The sequence below is a fragment of the Protopterus annectens genome, chromosome 1.part2 (assembly GCF_019279795.1).
Source record: "Protopterus annectens isolate FY-2018-M chromosome 1.part2, PAN1.0, whole genome shotgun sequence".
Taxonomy (NCBI): domain Eukaryota; kingdom Metazoa; phylum Chordata; order Ceratodontiformes; family Protopteridae; genus Protopterus; species Protopterus annectens.
Window position 1 is genome coordinate 651,687,139 of NC_056727.1, and position 20,659 is coordinate 651,707,797.

The window sequence follows — 20,659 nt, forward strand, 5'->3', positions numbered from 1 at the left end:
AGAATAAAATCCTCTGTTTTAATACAAAAAGGTGACCGCTTTCGCAATGGTAACCATTGCTTCATCAGACAATTCATTCACATACTAGCAGCATATAAATACTTTACTTCAATTCAGATTAACCAATCATATCACAAGCAACTTAATTAATTACCTTGGTTACACATAACATTTAATTAAAACTAAGGCTAAATAAAAAACTAAAAAGTTAACCTACACACACACACACACACACACACATATATATATATATATATATGTATTTGTTTATAAAATGAATGCATGTGTGTGTGTAATTTATTCTCACTATATTATACCTATTGCTTATAAATTATCTCAACTTTCTAGACTTCAGGGCTGGCTTCAGAGGAACGGTGTCATTCAGACCCAGTCCTCTGTGTGCTCCAAGTCTCAAAATCTATTGTACTTCCATATTTTCAGTTGTATTGACTATATCAACCATCCTGATGTTTACATTTTGGACATGTAAAACCTGAAACATGAATATATGTTCATCCCCCTTGATCAAAGTGTGCTTAGCCAAAGCACTATACATTTGCCCCTTTCTAGTGCAGTACAGGTGGTCGCTAATTCATTCCCTAAGGTGATGGTTAGTCTTGCCTACATAGAACTGAAAACATATTTTACAGTGAGCTACATATACTACATTGCTGGCATTGCAGTCTGCTGAGTTTCTAAGCTTCCAAAGACACCATGTTCCTGGATGCTTAAAAATCTAGACTCATCCACATAAGTGCCTTATGCACAGTATCCACATCTATGTGTACCTTTCACTATATTATCTGTCATCCTAACTGTTCTTGGATAACACAACTGTTGTTTTTAATTTCTCTTGTTTTTAAATACAAAGTGTGGTTGTGTACCTACTATATCGTAGTGTCCTCATCTACTAGCAAAATGTGCCAGTTCTGATGGATAATGTTTTCAAACCTTTTTATATCCTTTGTATATGGTAAAACCATAGGGGTCGGTGTTAGCTATTTACTCTTATTACGTGTATTTTCTTTTGCCACTCTATCAGAGTAATATGGCTTACCTATACCTTCTCTTTCCTTACGTACTTTTTGATACACTTTATTAATCTCTTGTTCACTATACCCCCTACTCAAAAACCCTGTTCTTAAATTATTAAGTTCACTTACATATACTTCTTCTTGGCAACATAAATGTGATATTCTCATTGCTTGTCCTCTAATAATATTAGGAAAGATGCTTTGGTTATGCATAATATTCCTGTGTAGAAAAGTTGGTCTATAACACTGTTTCCTGTGTAGCTTGGTGGACCACATATTGCCTTCTTTATAAATGCTGACATCAAAAAAATCTATACTTTGTACAGAACAATCTATGGCAAGTTTCAGAAAATCACTAGTGGTATTAAGATGTAAATGTAAAGACATCAGTTGTTCCTCACTTCCCTTCCAAAGAATAAAAAGGTCATCTATGAAATGCCTGTAAAATACTATCTGGGGGTTATTCAACAAGTGTTCATACTCCCAATTCACCATAACCAAATTTGCATATGCATTAGCACAACTAGTGCCCATGGCAACTCCTGACAATTGCTAGTAGACAGATAGATATAGAAATTGATATAGATTTAAATTCCCAGATATGATTTGTTTATGCTCTCCTCACAATTATGTTTTTTCGCAATTTATTATGAACTGTTATTTTCTTAGCTTTGAGCACTGAGCCTTGGATATAACCTGTTGTTTCTTTCCTTACTCATGATTTTTGCTCAGGCCATCATTGCATTGAAAGTTTGAAAGAAGTTCTAAAATGCACCCCAAAACATCTAAAACCCCATGGCTTGTGGGGACTTTGCAGTCCCAAGACCCCTGACTTAAATTATTTGCTCCACAGTTAGTACAGTGTAGTGTTCGTCAGTTGTGGTGCGTTGAAAGGATTTAGGAAAATGTAAAGAAAATGTTATTTAAAAAAACTCAGAAATGCACATCAGAGTATCTAGACCCCCATACCTCTGGCTTCATGCTGTTATTTCATTCATAATTAGCAGCATGTAGCCTTCTCTAGGATGTGGTAAATAAGTGAATGAATACAGAAAACATCGAAGAATAAAACAAACTAAGAAAAGGAAGAAAAACGTAATCTGGAAGGTGTGGGTAAGCCAGGATTGGTGGTTGTGGGGGACTGGTAAAATGCCAGGTGATATGCATGGGAGAAGGTGCCATGGAGCCCTTCACATAGGACACAAGCTCACATAAGGGCAGCCTCTGACTGCTGACTCTTTGTAACATTGAGCAGAATGTCATTGGTTGATGGTCCTGAGTGCAGCAGCGACAGCATGTTCTATGATTCTGGTTTATAAATCACACTACTTTCGGTACAGCAGTCAAGTGACATCCCAAACAATCCCATTAAGGTACTGCACAATATGATTTTGACTAGAAGGATTTGTTTCTAAAGTCATGCTACAGAGTAACACACAGAAGAATCAAATTATTTATATAGTCTATATTTAGTATGTCAATACTATGTTCAAACTAAGGAGAAAAACGGGTTCCAAAAGGCAGAGATAATATCCCAGTGTACACAGTTTAATTCTTTAATCACTCATATGTTTCTATCAGCACACTTATGTTTATATCCTTAACATGAAGATTATCATATAAATGAAGAAATTAGAGACACACAGTCAAGACTGCCACTTATTACTGGGGCCCGGTATTAAAAGAGAAAGGTAGTAAGAGAAACGTATAATGTAAAAACTATAGTGTAAACTAAAGTATTGTGCATAGTAGAAAAGCTAAATACATTGTGAATAAACCCTTATGTCACATGCTGGATTGCCAACTGGCTCACATATAGGATACATATAATCAAAACAGGGGAAGTTACAACATGACCAGACACCAGCAGAGCCCCCCAGAGTTCTGTTCTAGGACCTCTCCTGTTTTGCATCTACTTTTCTAATGTAAATGCCAATACCAACTAGCTCTGGCTAAGTTTGGCTAAGTTTGCAGGTGACTGTAAGCTAGAAGCAATCATTGAATCCCCAAATGACTTAGCCATCCTGCAGGAAGGGTGGTACCAAATAAATAACTGGTGCCAAAATCATGGACTGAATCTAAATGTCAGAAAATGCATAATTGTATCCTTTGGGAAGCCATCAACCAGAGAGAACTATCATGCTGACAATACTACCCTAAGTGTTGACCTAGTTGTTTGGGATTTGGGAATTTATGTGGATGGTTACCTACGTTTTGACCAAGATGTGTCTATTGTTGTAAGAAAGCCCTTTTATATTGCACAGTTTATAAACAAAGTGACAGTGTCTAGTTCTTGGAACATCATTGCTCTCCTTGACTCAGCCCTCATTAGATCAGTCATTGAATATAATGCCCACTTTGGCATGCATCTGTCCAGACACATGCAACAATGGAAATGCCCTCAAAGATACAGTACTTTACTAAAATGATACAAGGCCTAAACAACATGTCCTGCATGGACTGACACAAAGCCCTGACACTGTACTCGGTATCCTACAGATTTCTAAGGGATGACCTGTGTCTGGCATACAAAGCATCCTCCAACCCATTATTGATGGATTTACTGCACATCAGCAAGTCAAATGGCATCATAACTACTCAGACTAGGGAGCTAAACCTCCTCTGCAACATCAACAAAATGGTTTGTAGGGACAGGTATATTTTATAGAGGATACCACTGCTGTAGAACAGACTCCCCATCCACATAAAACAAAGTTCATTCTTGTCCAGTTTCAACTGCAGTCTAAATCTATGGATGGGAAACAGCAAATGTACCTCAGAACTGCCCCCTGTACTACTAATGGGCAGATACAGCTCCTAAATGCTTTATCCCATGTATAGGTCCCCTTCAAATTATCTATGGTATGATCCCAGTTATTATTATTAGGGTAACATATAATTATTGACCAAGGGATGGGTAAGGTCAATCTATAAACAAATAGGAGAGGTTATTCCGAGCATAAAAAGGGAAATTGGGTAGGCTTAAAATATCCTGCAAGGGAAGATAGCCTAGTGCTTACCTATGAATCTATAAAAATGTTGCTACCCTTTCTAAAGACTTTTAGTTAAAAGTATCCCAGTGATCCCGTCGCAAAGATGTCTTTAATTTATGACATAAAAGTTACTCTGTTAATCCAACAATAGACAGTGGAAGTGACACTTTTATTATTTTACACTTTTAACTGATGGCTATTTGTTGCTAAGCCTTACACATGGAAATTTAAATGTAAATTTATTTCAGTAATATTTTGCTCATCATAGCTCAAGATCTTATTTCACTTAATATCAGGCCATAGCCAAGCTTCTCAAAAGGCTTCAGCTTTGCTCAAGTCCGTACTGGCCCACTTACCTAGATGTTGTATAAAAACACACTAAACTTCTTGAGTTTTGCATCATGCCAAACCAGTATAAATAAATATAAACAAATGCTCCCTTTTGTGTTGTCTAATTGATTGCCTTTGCAACTTGTGTTCAAATCATAATTCTGTAAAGTAATTTGCATTACTTTCATCAGTTCATAGAGTTTATAGGGCAGAGTATTCTGCAAACCATAGTCACATTGCCAATACTCACTCTCGTAGTGTACCTCTTGCCTCTAGGAGGGCAAAATAAGTCAGGGCTGGGATGAATTTATGGATTCCCATCCAACCATCAAGGTCTGCCTTAAATGAAGCAAGGGTGTTGCTAAGTTTTACATCTAATGGAAGATTATTCTAAGATATGGGGGGTGTTGAGTAATAAATCTGTCACTCAGTTGTATCTTGTTTACTTTTTAAGGGAGATTTAAGTATTAATTTGAGTGTTTGTGAAGGTGGTGCAAATCAAGGAGGTCTGGGAAAATCTGAAACTGGACTTTACCATTATTAGCACCACAGTCCAATGATCTGAATTAACTTGAACATATAAACTGTGAATATATGACTTTATACATAAATCTGCTTGTTGCATTTATTATGGTTTTCCATCATTTCTAAGCAGCATAAAGATGATACTTTTAATTGGATTTAGTCTAAAGCATGCTTTATGCTGATTTTTTATGCAAGCAGCTTCAAGTTCACACAAAGAAGTAACTGGAAGATAAAGAAGTTCACCACAAGGTATAGGGCTAGCAATGAAGAAAATTAGTAAACAGTACTTCACATCCCTGGGTCCAAAGGTCAAAGTGCATCAAGCCTAACTACCGAACTGCATGCAAAACATGTTTTAACTACGTTAGCAAGCCAAACTTTTAATGAAGTTGAAAAAAAGCAACTTTTGGAGGATGGGAATAAGATTGTGTTGTAAATTCAGTCAGTTAAACCGCAGTTCATGTTTGCTCTCATAAAACTTCTTTACTCCAGTTTGTGTTTCTTAATGCTCCATTTAAAATATATGACACTTTTTGTTTTGAGATGAAGGCTTGAGAAGTAGCTGGGTACAACACTCAGGGAAAGATGAACCAAGGCAGTCTTATGTGTTAGTCTGGGGTAAAATATCTTTGGGAAATGAAGGAAGGGTCTAACATCAGGACACTGAAATCAAAATCATGAACTAAAACTATATAAAATAATAGCTTCTCCAACATCAGATGAGAAAGAAAATGTCCATGTTTACATGCCATTCAGCACTTTCATTAATGTGGAATAAACTGTCTTTAGTTTAATGTTTAGTTCATTTAGGAGTGTATCTTTCTTTGCTGTGGGTTTCTGCTTTATATGCTCATTTCTTGTTAAATGGAAAGAAAAACAAACAACAGAGCACATTCATTTCCTCCTGGGATGAACAGTTGAACTGTTAACACATGACTGAGGGAACACTGACATTAACAAGGAATGACTTCATTGCATACACTTGCTGAGAGCTGTTTCCTTTATAAGTCTGTCCCAGTTATATGATTTAATGTTTTCTGAACAGCAGTTAAATGTAGTGTAGTGTGTGCCATTCAGGATTGCCAGAAAAAAAAAAGGTCTTACACGCTAAGTGAAGACCAAAAAAAAAAAAAAAAAAATCTGGCAATTCCGCATTAAACACAAGTAGCTCCGTGTGTAGCGATTTTTGATTGGCCCATATGCCAGTATACAAGCCAATCAAAAAATCGCGAAATGGAGCTACTTGTGTTTAATACGGAACTGCCTGATGTTCCATATTAAACACAAGTAGCTCTGTGTTTAGCGATTTTTGATTGGCCCTTATGCCGGTATACAGGCCAATAAAAAAAATGGAGGCTGTTTCGCCGGGATTTAAACCGGCAGTGTGGGACTCAGGATTGGGCTGCTGATCCCGGGACAATCCTGCTCAAATAGCAACGTCTGGCAACCCTGGCGTCATTGATACTTGTACAAATATATAGTAATACTTAATATAGTGTAATGTGGGTCACTGGTATTCCTACAGGTATATAGTAATACTTAAAATGTAGTGTAATGTGTGCCATTGATACTCCTACAGGTATATAGTAATACTTAAAATGTACTGTAATGTGTGCCATTGATATTCCTACAGGTACATAGTAATACTTAAATGTAGTGTATTGTGTGCCATTGTTATTCCTACAAATAGGTCTATATTAGATGATCGAACTTTCAAAAGTTCGACTGTCATATGGTCGACACCAAATTATCAAATTTCTGAAAGTTTGAACGCTTCATCAGAGATCTCCGTACAGCATGGAACGGAAAGATTTCCATTTTCCGCACTGTAGTTCAATCTCAGACATGGTATATTTAAAGAGTGGGGGGTGTGGGGGCAGGGAGGCATGCTTAAAACATTCAGGTAGGTTATTTGTGTAGTTTATTTTTTTATTAGATATTCAAACTTTTAAAAGTCTGATCATATGGTGTCGACCATATGACAGTCAAACTCTGAAAGTTGAATTAGCTAATATTGACCATCTACAAATATATAGTAATACTTCATGTAGTGTAATGTGTGCCACTGATACTCCTACAGGTGTATAGTAATAATTAAATGTAGTTTAATGTGTGCCATTGTTACTCCTATAAATATATAGTAATACTTAATATAGCGTAATGTGTGCCAGTGATACTCCTACATGTATATAGTAGTACTTAAATGTAGTGCAATGTGTGTCATGTGTGCCATTGCTACTCCTACAGTTGTATAGTAATGACTAAATGCAGTGTAATGTGTGTCATTAATACTCCTACAGGTATATTGTAATATAGTGTATTGTGTGTCACTGATACTCCTGCACTATATAGTAATACTTAAATGCAGTGTAATGTGTCTCAGTAATACTCCTACAGGTATATAGTAATATTTAAATGTAGTTTATTGTGTGCCGTTGCTACTCCTACAGGTGTGTAGTAATGATAAAATGCAGTGTAATGTGTGTCATTAATACTCCTACAGGTATATAGTAATATAGTGTATTGTGTGTCACTGATACTCCTGCACTATATAGTAATACTCAAATGCAGTGTAATGTGTGCCATTAATACGCCTAGAGGTATATTGTAATTTAGTGTATTGTGTGTCACTGATTCTCCTGCACTATATAGTAATACTTAAATGTAGTGTAATGTGTGTCATTAATACTCCTACAGGTATATTGTAATATAGTGTATTGTGTGTCACTGATTCTCCTGCACTATATAGTAATACTTAAATGTAGTGTAATGTGCCTCATTAATACTCCTACAGGTATATTGTAATATAGTGTATTGTGTGTCACTGATTCTCCTGCTCTATATAGTAATACTTAAATGTAGTGTAATGTGCCTCATTAATACTCCTACAGGTATATAGTGATATTGAAATGCCACAGGCATACTGCTTATCTTCCTTATCCCTGTCATTGGAACACTGAAGAGTCTAATGTAGACGACTGACCTGTACTGCAGTACTGTATGAATCAAGGAAGGAGCAGTAGTAATGATATGTACTGAATGCAGCTTATCAAATAACAGAATGTATCCTGAGGTCCATATATACAGTAACTCATCCTTTTCTACTAGCCTTTTTTGCCTGTGACCACTGTAATAGCAGTATCAACTAAAAATGTTAATAGTTAAGAGTATAAATGTAGATAATTCTTGATTTCTTCTAAGCATATTCCTTAATTTAATTATAATTGTACAGCCCTCCCCTTTTTGTGACTATCAACACACACATCAGCTCCATTTCTTCACTAGAAACTGTTCTCCTCATGTCTTAGCATAATCCTCCAGACTTCTTCTAAGTTGAGAGCTGTTGCTGGCCAGTAAAATTAATAGAATACAACTATGTTATAGAAGGGACAGCCTGCACCTGTGGTGGTGGTCATTATCCCTCTGGATGATGTGCATTATTATTGTGATGCTTTAATTTTTTTTTGAGTTTTCTGTAACAGAAGTAAATTCTGTTGGATTCCCTGTTCTTTACTTGCTATAAATATGATTTCCAGTATTCTGCACTGCTGCTGTCCACACTGGCACAGCTGCTGCCCACACTTCTGCACTGCTGCTGTCCACAAGGGCACAGCTGCTGCCCACATTCCTGCACTGCTGCTGTCCACAAGGGCACATTTGCTGCCCACACTCCTGCACTGCTGCTGTCCACAAGGGCACAGCTGCCCACACTCCTGCACTGCTGCTGTCCACAAGGGCACATCTGCTGCCCGCACTCCTGCTGTCCACAAGGGCACATCTGCTGCCCGCACTCCTGCACTGCTGCTGTCCACAAGGGCACAGCTGCTGCCCACACTCCTGCACTGCTGCTCTCTACAAGGGTACAGCCGTTGCCCACACTCTTGCACTGCTGTTGTCCACAAGGATACAGCTGCCGCCCACACTCCTGTACTGCTGGTGTCCACAAGGGCACAGCTGCTGCCCACACTCCTGCACTGCTGGTGTTCACAAGGGTGCAGCTGCTGTCCACACCACTTTTTTTCACAGACAGTGAGCTGGCAGTACATGGTTAGAGCATTTTCATTTCAACCACTCTTCAGATGGCCAAGGATCACACTTGTGGCTGCAATAGTATCACTGCTAATATAAATCACAATGTTTCACCATTGGTCAGGCATTGCGGCTACCAGCAACCTACTCCCAGATTCCAGACAGAAAGCACTTCTTAGAGCTAAGCTAAGCTTGTTGCAACTGTGAGTAAAATGGTGTGTCTATCACCAGACCTCATAGTTAAGTATACTGTGCAGTGTTTTTCCAGATGTTCCAAACGAAAAAACACTAAATAAATTAATACATGTGTATATTTTTATTTGCTTGTTTTTTAACTAATGCAGGACTAAATAGTACATACTGCTTTTGTGATTTACCTTTGAAGTGAATGCATACATAACTGACTATTCTGATCAGTATACTAAATGTACCTATTTCTAGCGGGAGGAAAGCCAGACATAAATTAATGCATTTACTGATTTATAACAACAAAATGACCCTCTGGAATCCCAAGGAAGACAAGTAGCACCAATGAGGATAATGTAAAAATCAACATTTTAATGAAAAGCATTAAAATCATAACAAATGGAGTTAGCTTTCAGAACCTTACGCTTTCATCAGACTAAGCCAAAGGTAAGCATCAGTCATATTTAAGCAAACAAGCACAAAGCACACAATTTAACTGTGTCGATACGACAGCACTGATATTTTGTTATGGAAAACTACTTATTTATCCAAATCTCTGACATTCAGGTTCTCACCTTGACTGTGATGCCAGCAGCTAAGGTCCATTCATCAGCCTTGTTTACTGTTGGGTCTACTTGAATGTGAAGACTTGGACACTGACAGCATATCTCCTTCCAGGGAGATCAGAGACTGGGGAATCAGCCATAGCTAAAGTGATTTTCCAATGTTGAAGATAAAAAACAAGCGGTACACCAAAGGCAGAAGAAAGTAAAAAATCCAAACCACAGTATTCACTTCAAGGTTTATTCGAAGAGGATCCAAAAGTTAGCGCTTTCACGTTGATTCACAACGCTTCATCAGACTTCAATAAAAACTTGCCATTGCTCCATATTTAAATAATACTTACAATTAAGCAATCAAGTAATATTCCAATCAAACATTTAAAGGCATACAAACATTCATATTCAATAACGCATTTTTTATAAAGCAGCAACATCCATAAGCTGTACAACATTAAAAATAACATATGATTAACATAGAACCATAAGAAAAACATATGTATATATAAAAACAAAAAACTTATATATACATGTGTGTCCCCCAGGACACTTTCTAAAATACTAAAACTGTATATATAGCTTCTATGTAGTAGCAGTGGGCCATAACTAGTGGCTATATGGTCTGGCTGCCAGGTGCGGTTTAAGTGACATCTTATCATTTAAGCCATACCCTAAATGTGCCTGTAACCTAATGATCCATTTATTTTCCAATTCCTCTGCATAATTTTTGATATTGCCTAACCTAGATGTTTTATTCACTAATTGTAACACCCTGAACTTAAAAACATGTTTAAGACCATTTTCTACAGTATGTTTCGCAAGGGCATTATTCATGTTCTCTTTGTTAATGGCATATGTGTGTTCTCTAATTCGTTCTCTCAAAGTTCTATTTGTCATACCAATGTAGAAACTGTTACATACTTGACATTGTGCTAAGTAGACCAGATCACGAGACCTACAGTCTGCATAAAAATTGGATTTATTTATGTTTTTAAGTTCAGGGTGTTACAATTAGTGAATAAAACATCTAGGTTAGGCAATATCAAAAATTATACAGAGGAATTGGAAAATAAATGGATCATTAGGTTACAGGCACATTTAAGGTATGGCTTAAATGATAAGATGGCACTTAAACCGCACCTGGCAGCCAGACCATATAGCCACTAGTTATGGCCCACTTCTACTACATAGAAGCTATATATACAGTTTTAGTATTTTAGAAAGTGTCCTGGGGGACACACATGTATATATAAGTTTTTAGTTTTTATATATACATATGTTTTTCTTATGGTTCTATGTTAATCATATGTTATTTTTAATGTTGTACAGCTTATGGATGTTGCTGCTTTATAAAAAATGCGTTATTGAATATGAATGTTTGTATGCCTTTAAATGTTTGATTGGAATATTACTTGATTGCTTAATTGTAAGTATTATTTAAATATGGAGCAATGGCAAGTTTTTATTGAAGTCTGATGAAGCGTTGTGAATCAACGTGAAAGCGCTAACTTTTGGATCCTCTTCGAATAAACCTTGAAGTGAATACTGTGGTTTGGATTTTTTACTTTCTTCTGCCTTTGGTGTACCGCTTGTTTTTTATCTTCATTTTTGACTGGCCTACTAGTGAGTGCTTTGCTTAGTGGTGGATATATATACTTTTTGATTTTCCAATGTTACAAAACTTACCTTTGCAAAATGGCATGTAGTGAATAAACTGCCAAACAATTCTTTCATTCCACCAGCAAACATGTTTTGGCTTTTGTTTAAAAAAAAAACTTATAACACATGTATTTTCCATGCAGTGACATAACTTAGTACAACCAATGGACTTTAATCTCAGTGACATCAGTGTAAGAAAAGTGTGAGGTATGTCTGCAGACCTTAATGGGCACACCACCTCACATCTGTGGAGATGTTACCATTAAAGTCTACAGGTACACTGTATGTTACCCCCAAGTGTCATCACTGTGGGATACACTAAAATTATTTGGGCCATGATTTAAGAAAGAGACTTTTTATTAACATACGACCCAAACATGTAAGGACTGCAAAAGAGGAAAATGTATCATGGAACTTACCAGAAGTTGTTATGCATGTATGAACATCGGAAAATCACTGTAAAGTGACTCAGGATAACAACTTGAAGTAGGAATAGTGTGGCGAACTGGTGGATAGAGCATATTAAGATGGTATACATCATACACCCTTTGTTACCACAAAAAATAAGATGGTTGGAATCTCCTTTATCTGTACTCTGGTTTTAGATGAACAACTGGCCTCCCAACAGCAAAAGAATCCCTTCTTACCCTGACTAAGCTGACTCATGGATAGGAGAGTCCCCACCTGAGGAGGCATGGTAGCGGTCCATCTGGCCATACCTGGCTCAAGGTGAAAAGTAGGAGGCAACTGTCCTAGAGATAGTGAAGGTGCCAACTGACCACAACAAAAGAAGGTAGAGCTGCTTTATGATCTGGACTGCTTCAAGGATAATCTAGTAGCAAAAAAAGAAAAGAAATAAAAATAATCTACTTGCAGAAAAAAAGTATAGTATTGAGGATTACAAGCAGGTCAGAGATCGTAACTGCTTTATTATGTGTTCGAGACAGACATTCAGCTTGAGAGCGAATAATTGTTAAGCACCTCTCTAAGTGTTGTTAAAGTCAGGTCTCGTGCAATAACAATGCTCAACCAGGACATAATTTAGCTATTTTGGGGTGTAATCAGGGATCTCCATGCATTATGCAAGTAATAATGCCCAGCAGGGTGCAATTTACTGGGAAAATAATGCCTGCACATGGATGTTCTGAGGCCCGACACACCCTGGAGGGCATTGTGCTTAGAGAATGGGCTGTAAAATTGTTGTGTTTTACTTATTTTTTTTATTACTATATTATAAAATAGTTACTCCGCCTAATGTTTCAAAGTTGCTGTAGTATATGTAAATGGTGTTGAGGAGGCATATTACATCCAAAATATATCACTTAAATGCATTATTTAAAACAAAAATCTAGATATTTACTTTATCTTTTGGTCCCTTATTCTTAAAATGTGTGGTTTGTTGCAAGTCATTGCGGATTGAGATCACTAAATAATGATATATATTTGACTTTCAGACTTTATTTCCTTCAGAAAATTCATGTTAACACAAATCCTGTTATTTAAGCTATTTTGCAATTTTCTAAAACACATTTAAAATCTGTTCCTATTTTTGAGCCTTTGTTTCCCTTTTATTTCAGGCTTTATCCAGATTTCTAGAGCTAAAAGGTCAAAATATATGCAAACCTCTTTACTGCTGCTGCCACTGGTCACTCGTTCATACACACAAACACTTACACTTCAGAACATGCATATTAACACCAATCCTACTATTCAAGCAACTTTGTGATGTTTATAAAAGCAATATGTAAAATATGTTCCTATTTTGAGCCTTTGTTCCCCCTTTACTTTAGGCTTTATCCAGTTATCTTGAGCTAAGAGGTTGAGAGGTACACAAGCCTCTTAGTAACTGCTGCTGCTGCCAGTGCTTGATCGCTTTCACGCTTCACTCTCCCTCTTACTCATGCACATCACGCATTCACACATGCTAGCATGCATACACTCACAGACAGACATAAACATAAACACACACACATACACACACAGAAACATAAACACACACACACACACAAACATAAACACATACGTACAGACACACACAAATGTAAACACACACACACACACACAAACATAAACACACACATACTTTTTTATGTTTCATTTTGTTTTTACACTCGCTAAATAGCAAAAGCACTGCTTAGTGAGTGTAAAATATTGACTTGATTGATCTCACTCTAACTGACATTCACACATACAATCACACACACAGACATAAACATGTAAACACAGCACTGCTTAGCGAGAGTAAAATAATAATGGCTGTTAGGTTATTTTCAGTCCGAGCACCACGGCAGCTTGATATGCTGCCATGAAACTGTTGACATGTTTTTCTCTGGGCATTACCAGAAGATTAACACCCTGCTGGTGAATGTTTGTTCTCCAATCAGCATGTGATCTACAGGTCGCCCATTCTCTAAATGTTTAATAAAACAACAGCACCACAACTGTGAGGACTCTTTGATGTGTTAGCAAATTTAAAGCTGTATCATGTAATAATCACAAGGGCAAACTATATATAGATTTTAGTAGTACCACTTAAGAAGAGAGTAGTAAGTACAGATACTCTACTTAGGAATATACAATCCCTTTGTAGCTGCATGGTGCCCATAGATGAAGCAGATGTGTTACTGTGAACTTCTGTTTGTTTAGAAACAAGGCACTGGTATTAATGTTACCATTCTGTTGCCTCAAACCAGACATTCCCAACATGTACATAGCAGAAATTCAAATAAATCTGACACGTATGTAGGGACATAATAAAATCCATCCCCTTGCTATTCACTGTAAGAAATCAGCAGGATAATACGTTAACATCTTCTCCACAGGACTACCATGGAGTGAGCAGCATGTGGGATACAATATGTACTAATGAGTTCAAAAAACAGTAAAAAATATATGAACTGACCAATACAAAAGCAAAAACGATGACATGTACCAAGTAACGTTTCACATAATGAAAAATATGTGCAAGATCAACTACATGGCTTGTTTTTTTGGGTTGCCAACAATAAAAGTAAAGTGAAACAGTTCACAGCAGTACATTCTGTAAACAATAAGGAGACCTCTTCTGCCCTTTCCTTCCTACCATCAGATATGAACAACGCTGCTAATAACCCCATACCAAAGGCTTATCTCACCTCAATATACAATGTTTACGTATGAATATTGTTAATAACAAATGAATACCAAAAGAACAACCCACTTAAATATAACTATGTTTACAAGTACAAGAAATCTAAATTACCAGCATGAAGTCAACATACCAGGAAATATGAAAGCAAGCCATCCTATGCATGCATATTAAGACTGGAAATTCACTCTTAAAAAAATAAACAAATGTACAGTAAATGCTACCACATAGTTGCACAAGAATATTTTCTTACATTCACTGAGCCATTTGTTTGGTTCCAGCATCAGGTACTGTTTTGTCACCTCCAGTTCCTTCTTCAGCCAGTCATATTTAGCTCTAACCTCTGCAATTCGTTGCTGGCGATGCTCCAAGATTTTCAGTTTGGCATTGAAGCAAATGACCTCCTGATAAATAAACCATACAAATGGCAAAGTAAGACGAAAGGACAAAATGACAAATGTAGTCAATGACTAGGCATTCATAATCATAATGACCTCATTTAGCTTTTATGTCACTGGCATCTTATATTACAATGGCTGTACTAGGCAATTTAGCATTTGTAATGTATGATATACTGCTGAGGAAGAATAGAGAGCAGATAGCCTGCAAATATTGTAAAATACTACATACTAGAGAAAGGAAATAGTTAAGATTTGAAAGAATGGTAATGTATAGCACATATCTACTAAAATATAGGGGTATATCATTTCTCAAAACAGCAAAAGGAAATGCTTAATATTAAACAATTTCTGCTAACTGTAACCAACCTTTGACTAAAAAATATTTTAGGTTGAGTAAGAAGGGATTGAAAATGGAAACACCATGTACCTTGTATTATTCTAGTAAACTATTTTCTCCATGGAGCTGATCATTTGGCACAAGCCGTAAAGGAATTTTTTTTTGAAAGCCTGGGTGCCAATGGGTGTGTATTAAGAACAAGGATGAAAGACAAAAGTGAATTTGGAAAAGAACTGACTAAATCCTTGTTGCTGAAGTCTTCTGTTAAGAAACTTCATGTTTCAGGGGCACAACCCCACTCTGAGATATCATAAGTTCAGATCAAGTCATTATCTTAGTGTCAGTGGTGCAACAGGGAACACACTTGCCTCTGGTGCAGAAGGCTGTTGGTTCTATTCTCACACCACCTAGACTTGATTACTGACACTATGATGCTGCACTCCTGGGTGTGCCATCCTTCAGATGAGACATTAAACTGAAGCCCCATCTACTTAACTTGGTGGTAGTTCAGGTGGATGTAAAAGCATCCTTGGAAACTATCAAAAAGAGCAGGGGAAGTTCCCTGATGCCTGGATGAAATTGCCCCAGAAGTATAAATCCCACCTTAGGTCTCCTGTGAAAAGAGGCTAGCAGCCTAGTGGGACTAACCTGATCAACAAAGTATAAAATAAAAATTAAGTTACATTGCCTTACATGCAAGGGGGTTAAAGGGTTTAACCTCCTCATTCAGTCAGTTTTAGTGACCTGTTATTTCATTTAGAAAACACTGACACACTTCAGTCAAATTTCCTTCTGTCATTTTTGGGACATCCCATAATTCCTCTTCAACTCTTTTTACATGTGAATGTGCAGAATGTTTCCAAAAAAGGCAATCCGTGTCTTGACTGCTCTGTATAACCACCACTCGGTGGCAGCCCAAAATCATACACTCGTTAATAAATATAAAATGAAGGGAAAAATCAGCTATCACTGCGGATTCAAACTCAAAACCTCTAGCACTCCGTGCTGCCATCACTGCATCTGGACTAACAAGACCTTCAGGATACAAATGTGTTGTGTTTTCCCTTAAGAGCTTTTTTCTTTGAGCTAGGAAACACCTAACATGGTGATTAAGGTCAAATTATAAACACACACACACACACACACACACACACACACACACACACACACACACACACACACACACACACACAAACACACTAAGAAATCCTTATGCCTAAGCATTGCTAGAATCATAGACGTAAAAGGAAAATATTAGCTGTCATTTGGGATCTGGCATTCATGCTAGCTAAAAGGGAAAAGGCAATTAAAAGAAAACTCAACATCCATCTGTCCTGAGTATTGTTAGTCCAGCAACAGTGAAACCAGAATGGAATGCTAGAGGTCTTAGGCTGAAACCTCACATCAGAGCTAATAATTCCCTGTCACTTACATGATTTGAACAAAGTCGAAGCAGAAGGTGTTCCCTGCATTTGTGTGGGTGTGTGTTTCTTCTATTCACATATGATATGCATGAATGCATACTATTTGGCGGATCTAAGTTTGTTGAATTACAACTGCAGAAATGAACTTGATTTACTTGACACACGAAGAGAAGGTAAGCCCACGTCACTCATGGAAAACCGCTTTGATTTAATTTTTTATTTTTTGATGAGAATACTATCAACAAACAAAGTGTGTGGGTGTGAAGCGCAGTTCCCTGCTCCCTTATAATAATATAGTAGTCCAAAAAATGAAAAAAAAAATTTATGATTAATTTTTAAAAAAAGTTTGATTGTACCACAGATCTATTCCTTATAGTGATTTTTTTTTTTTTGAGGAAGGAAAAATTTTTTGAATTTTTTTAATTTATTAATTTGACAAATTTCCTTTAATAAAATTTACCTAATACATAAATATACAGACTAAACTACTTGGATTAATTAACTTAGTTATTAATAATTTGAAAACAAAGTCTTCAAGAAAAGTTTATATTGTAATTCCCATATCTACACACATACACCCTCCACACTGCCGTAAAAAAACATTAAAAAAAAAACAAGGTTTGTGAGGCATTCTAGACAAGTAAGTAGAGATATGAGAGATAAAGAGTTTAAACAAGAGTGTGATAAATGTAAACCATGTTTTTAGAAAGGGTTATCCTAAAATTTTATTGAAGACAAAAGAAGTAGAGAAGAAAGAGGTAGGAAAGATAGAAGAGGGAATTAAAAGGGTAAAAAAGATGGAGGAAAAAGGAAAAAAGAAAAATAAAAAAAGAAAAAAATAAAAATAACAAAAACAAAGAAAAAGATTTTAGGTATAAGAATATAATACAATTAAAAATATATAATTTTCTATGGGAAAAATTTCTATCTTTCAAATTATAATAGAGAATCAAAATAGAGATACCAAGAAAAACAATAGAAACCCACCAAACATAAGGCATATGAAGAAATAAAAAAGAAAAAGAAAAGAAAAGAAAAGTTACAGAAGAAAGGGGCAAGTTACAAAAGGTGCCATATATCATGAATGAGAGGAAGAGGACAATTGAAGCATGAAAAAGGAAGATGTATAGAAAAGAAGCATAAAATGAAAATGTCAAGGAGAGTGGTGTGTTGAAAGTAATTAAAAAAAATGTATTTTTATTCTATATAAACTGAGAGGTCCCTGAAAAATATATTTATGAACACATGTACGACATCAGCAGAGCAAGGGAGACAACAACAAACACAAGGCACTTAAAGATTGTAAGAAGGCAAGTATAAGAGCACTTTTTAGATTGTAGAACAGGTTAACATTATTTTTGGTTTAGAACAGGTTAAAAGAGATATAGGAGATTACAAGGTGGGTGAGAATAGGGATGAAAGATAAAAATGGTGGCTTAAGTCTTAATAAAATGCTTTCTGAAAGTAATAAAAAAAAAAAGCCAATTAATAAATATGAGACATGAAAGGAAGTATATTTTAAAATTTGGAAGGGGTATTTATTTATATATTATATTAATATTTTTATATTTAATATATTTATTTTATTTTTTATTTAATTTATTATATTTTTTATTTATTTATATTACTTATGTTTATATTTTATATATATTATAAATATTATTATATTAATTTTATAATTATTTCTTTTATTATTTTATATAATAATTATTTTATATTATAATATAGATACAGGTAGTTATTAATTCAATTAGACTTTTGACATGGTTAAGAGTTCCTTAAACGATTTTACATAATGAAGTTAATTAAATTAATATTAAATATTATTATATATAGAATATTTTAAATATTTTTAAAATAAAAAATATAAGGGATATTTTTAAAAAAAAAAAAAAAAAAACATATTCTCTAATTAAATTTTTAAAGTAGGAGACAGGCATAAATACTTATCAGTTGTTCAATTACTCATGAATGAATATCAGTAATTATTATTTGTTGAATTATTCTATACTGAAGGATGGGTACATTTGAATGGTAATATTACTTTTATTACAGACAAGGTATTTAAAGAGAAAAACAATTAAATATGTTTTATTGGATAAACTATTTAAAGTGATAGAGAAACAGTTTGAATTTGTTTTTGTCTTGTTTGAAGTCCTGATGTGATAGAGAGGAAATTGTTTGTGTTGGTTGTTTGGAATTATGAGTGTGTTTTTCTGGACCTTTTGGAGTTGTTTGTGGGTTACATTTGGTGACTTTTGGACGTTTTTTTGTATTAACTTGATTTACTTCCCATTATGTAGTCAGCCTTTATGAAGCCTGGTAAGAATTGAAAAGAGCCTTGTAAAATCAACAAAGTCAACATAAATATTCAGATTTGATAAGACAAAAGTCAGGCCAGAGACATTCACTTAGGCGATCCATTTCTTTAGCAAAAGTTAGCTGTTTGGGTTTTTTTACATATAAGTATTTTACTGGTTACATTTCAATAGACAGTCAAAGTTAACTTTGGTCCTCATTTGTGGTTTTCAGCTCTAAAAAGACATTTTTTGACTAAAGTTAAAGTTTCATGATAGAAACAACTTCTAAGCATTTATGGTTGCCAATGCTCTCAATGTGTGTGTGTGTGTGGGGGGGGGGGGGTGCAGTCCAAAGGCAGTAGAAAGTTTGATTCTTCTCATGCAGCAGTACGTGACTCTTCAGCATCTTCCCTGGACACAACTTTGAAAAAAAGTGTTTCATTTGAAACCATTCAGAAGGAATCATTATCTAATTCCTCCCATGTGTTAGAGACTGAAACAAGCTCATATGCCTCCCCAGTACAACAACAGGAAAAGGGCAAGCGAAATCGCTGCAAAGGAAAGAAGGAGCGTTAAGATGTCTTAAGGCCAAGAAGCATTTTATAATGCTTTGGGACTAAAAGTGACATTTAATCCTATGTTGGGCTATGTTTTTCCTCACAATGCAAGTGTATGCAATGTACTTTTTCTAATATCAATACCTTGAAAGTTATTAACCTTTCTGATTTTCAGTTGGATGATGTGGCAATTAAGTTATTGTCTAAAGGGACTAAATTTGTTCCTGTTAAAATACCTACTTGAGCTGAATTGTTATTAGAAGTTAAGAGTTTTTGTAGGAAATTGCATTTAATTGTTTTCTATGATAGTAAAAAAGGCTAACGTTGCAACAACTGAGGCCAATATTATTGCGGATGATGACCCACTTTTAAATGTCTCCATTTATGAGGACTGTATGTCTGAAACAAGTTCAGATGTGGACGAAGTATGTGAAGGAGGGTATGAAACTGGTTATGGGAAACTTTCTGTCCCTAATTTGCCTACCCCGAGTAAATTTATGCCACCTAAGCTATCTCCTGCTGTTATTTTGTTTGAGCAAATGTTATTTACAAAAGATGAACATGAGTATTTAAAATTTGTTAAAAATGTAAAATAATTCAATATTACTAAGGTAGAATGGAAAATGTTGAATATGTTGACAGGAAAACTGAATGAATTTGTATTCAAGCAGGCAGATAAAGGGGGGTAACTGTGTGGTAATGTCAAGGTTAAAATACAATGAGAAGGTGTACAAAGTTTTGTTGGTGAAAGAAGATTATTTGAAATTGAGCCATAACCCAGTGAGTAGCTATAATGAGCAACTTCTAGAAATTCTAGAGAGGGGGAAAGGTTAGGTTTCCTAACTAAGGAAAATGTTAAAAAAAATATACTGAAAAATCATGTGACCCCACCTTTAGGTTTAATTGTAATTCCTGTTGTGTAGTTTATGCAGTGGGTTGTGGTTGTGCTGACATTAAGTGGTATATTAGACAAACCAAAAGAGCTGTAAAAGTCAGGATTATGGAGCATTTGAAGGACATCCACAACAGAAATATGAGGAGCCCAGTTGCAGAACATTTTATTAATAAACATGAGGGGGATGTGGTTTCATTTTTCTTTAGTGATCTTGCTCAGCCTGTTTAATGTAGGGGGGAGATGTTGTTAGAAATTTGTTGGAACTGGAAAGTAAGTTTATTCTGAATTATAGAACATTAGTC

The 20,659-nt window shown here is 35.6% G+C and overlaps 1 protein-coding gene across 2 annotated transcripts in view; it reads right to left on the bottom strand.

The window, feature by feature from the left end:
- The window catches only part of KIF26B (kinesin family member 26B), a 1,779,156-nt gene that overhangs the window by 33,443 nt on the left and 1,725,054 nt on the right, over positions 1–20,659 (bottom strand). For both annotated transcript variants that reach the window (XM_044058109.1, XM_044058116.1), the window contains one exon: positions 14,697–14,847. In XM_044058109.1, coding sequence (XP_043914044.1) covers positions 14,697–14,847 — 151 coding nt within the window. The remainder of the gene's footprint in view (positions 1–14,696; positions 14,848–20,659) is intronic.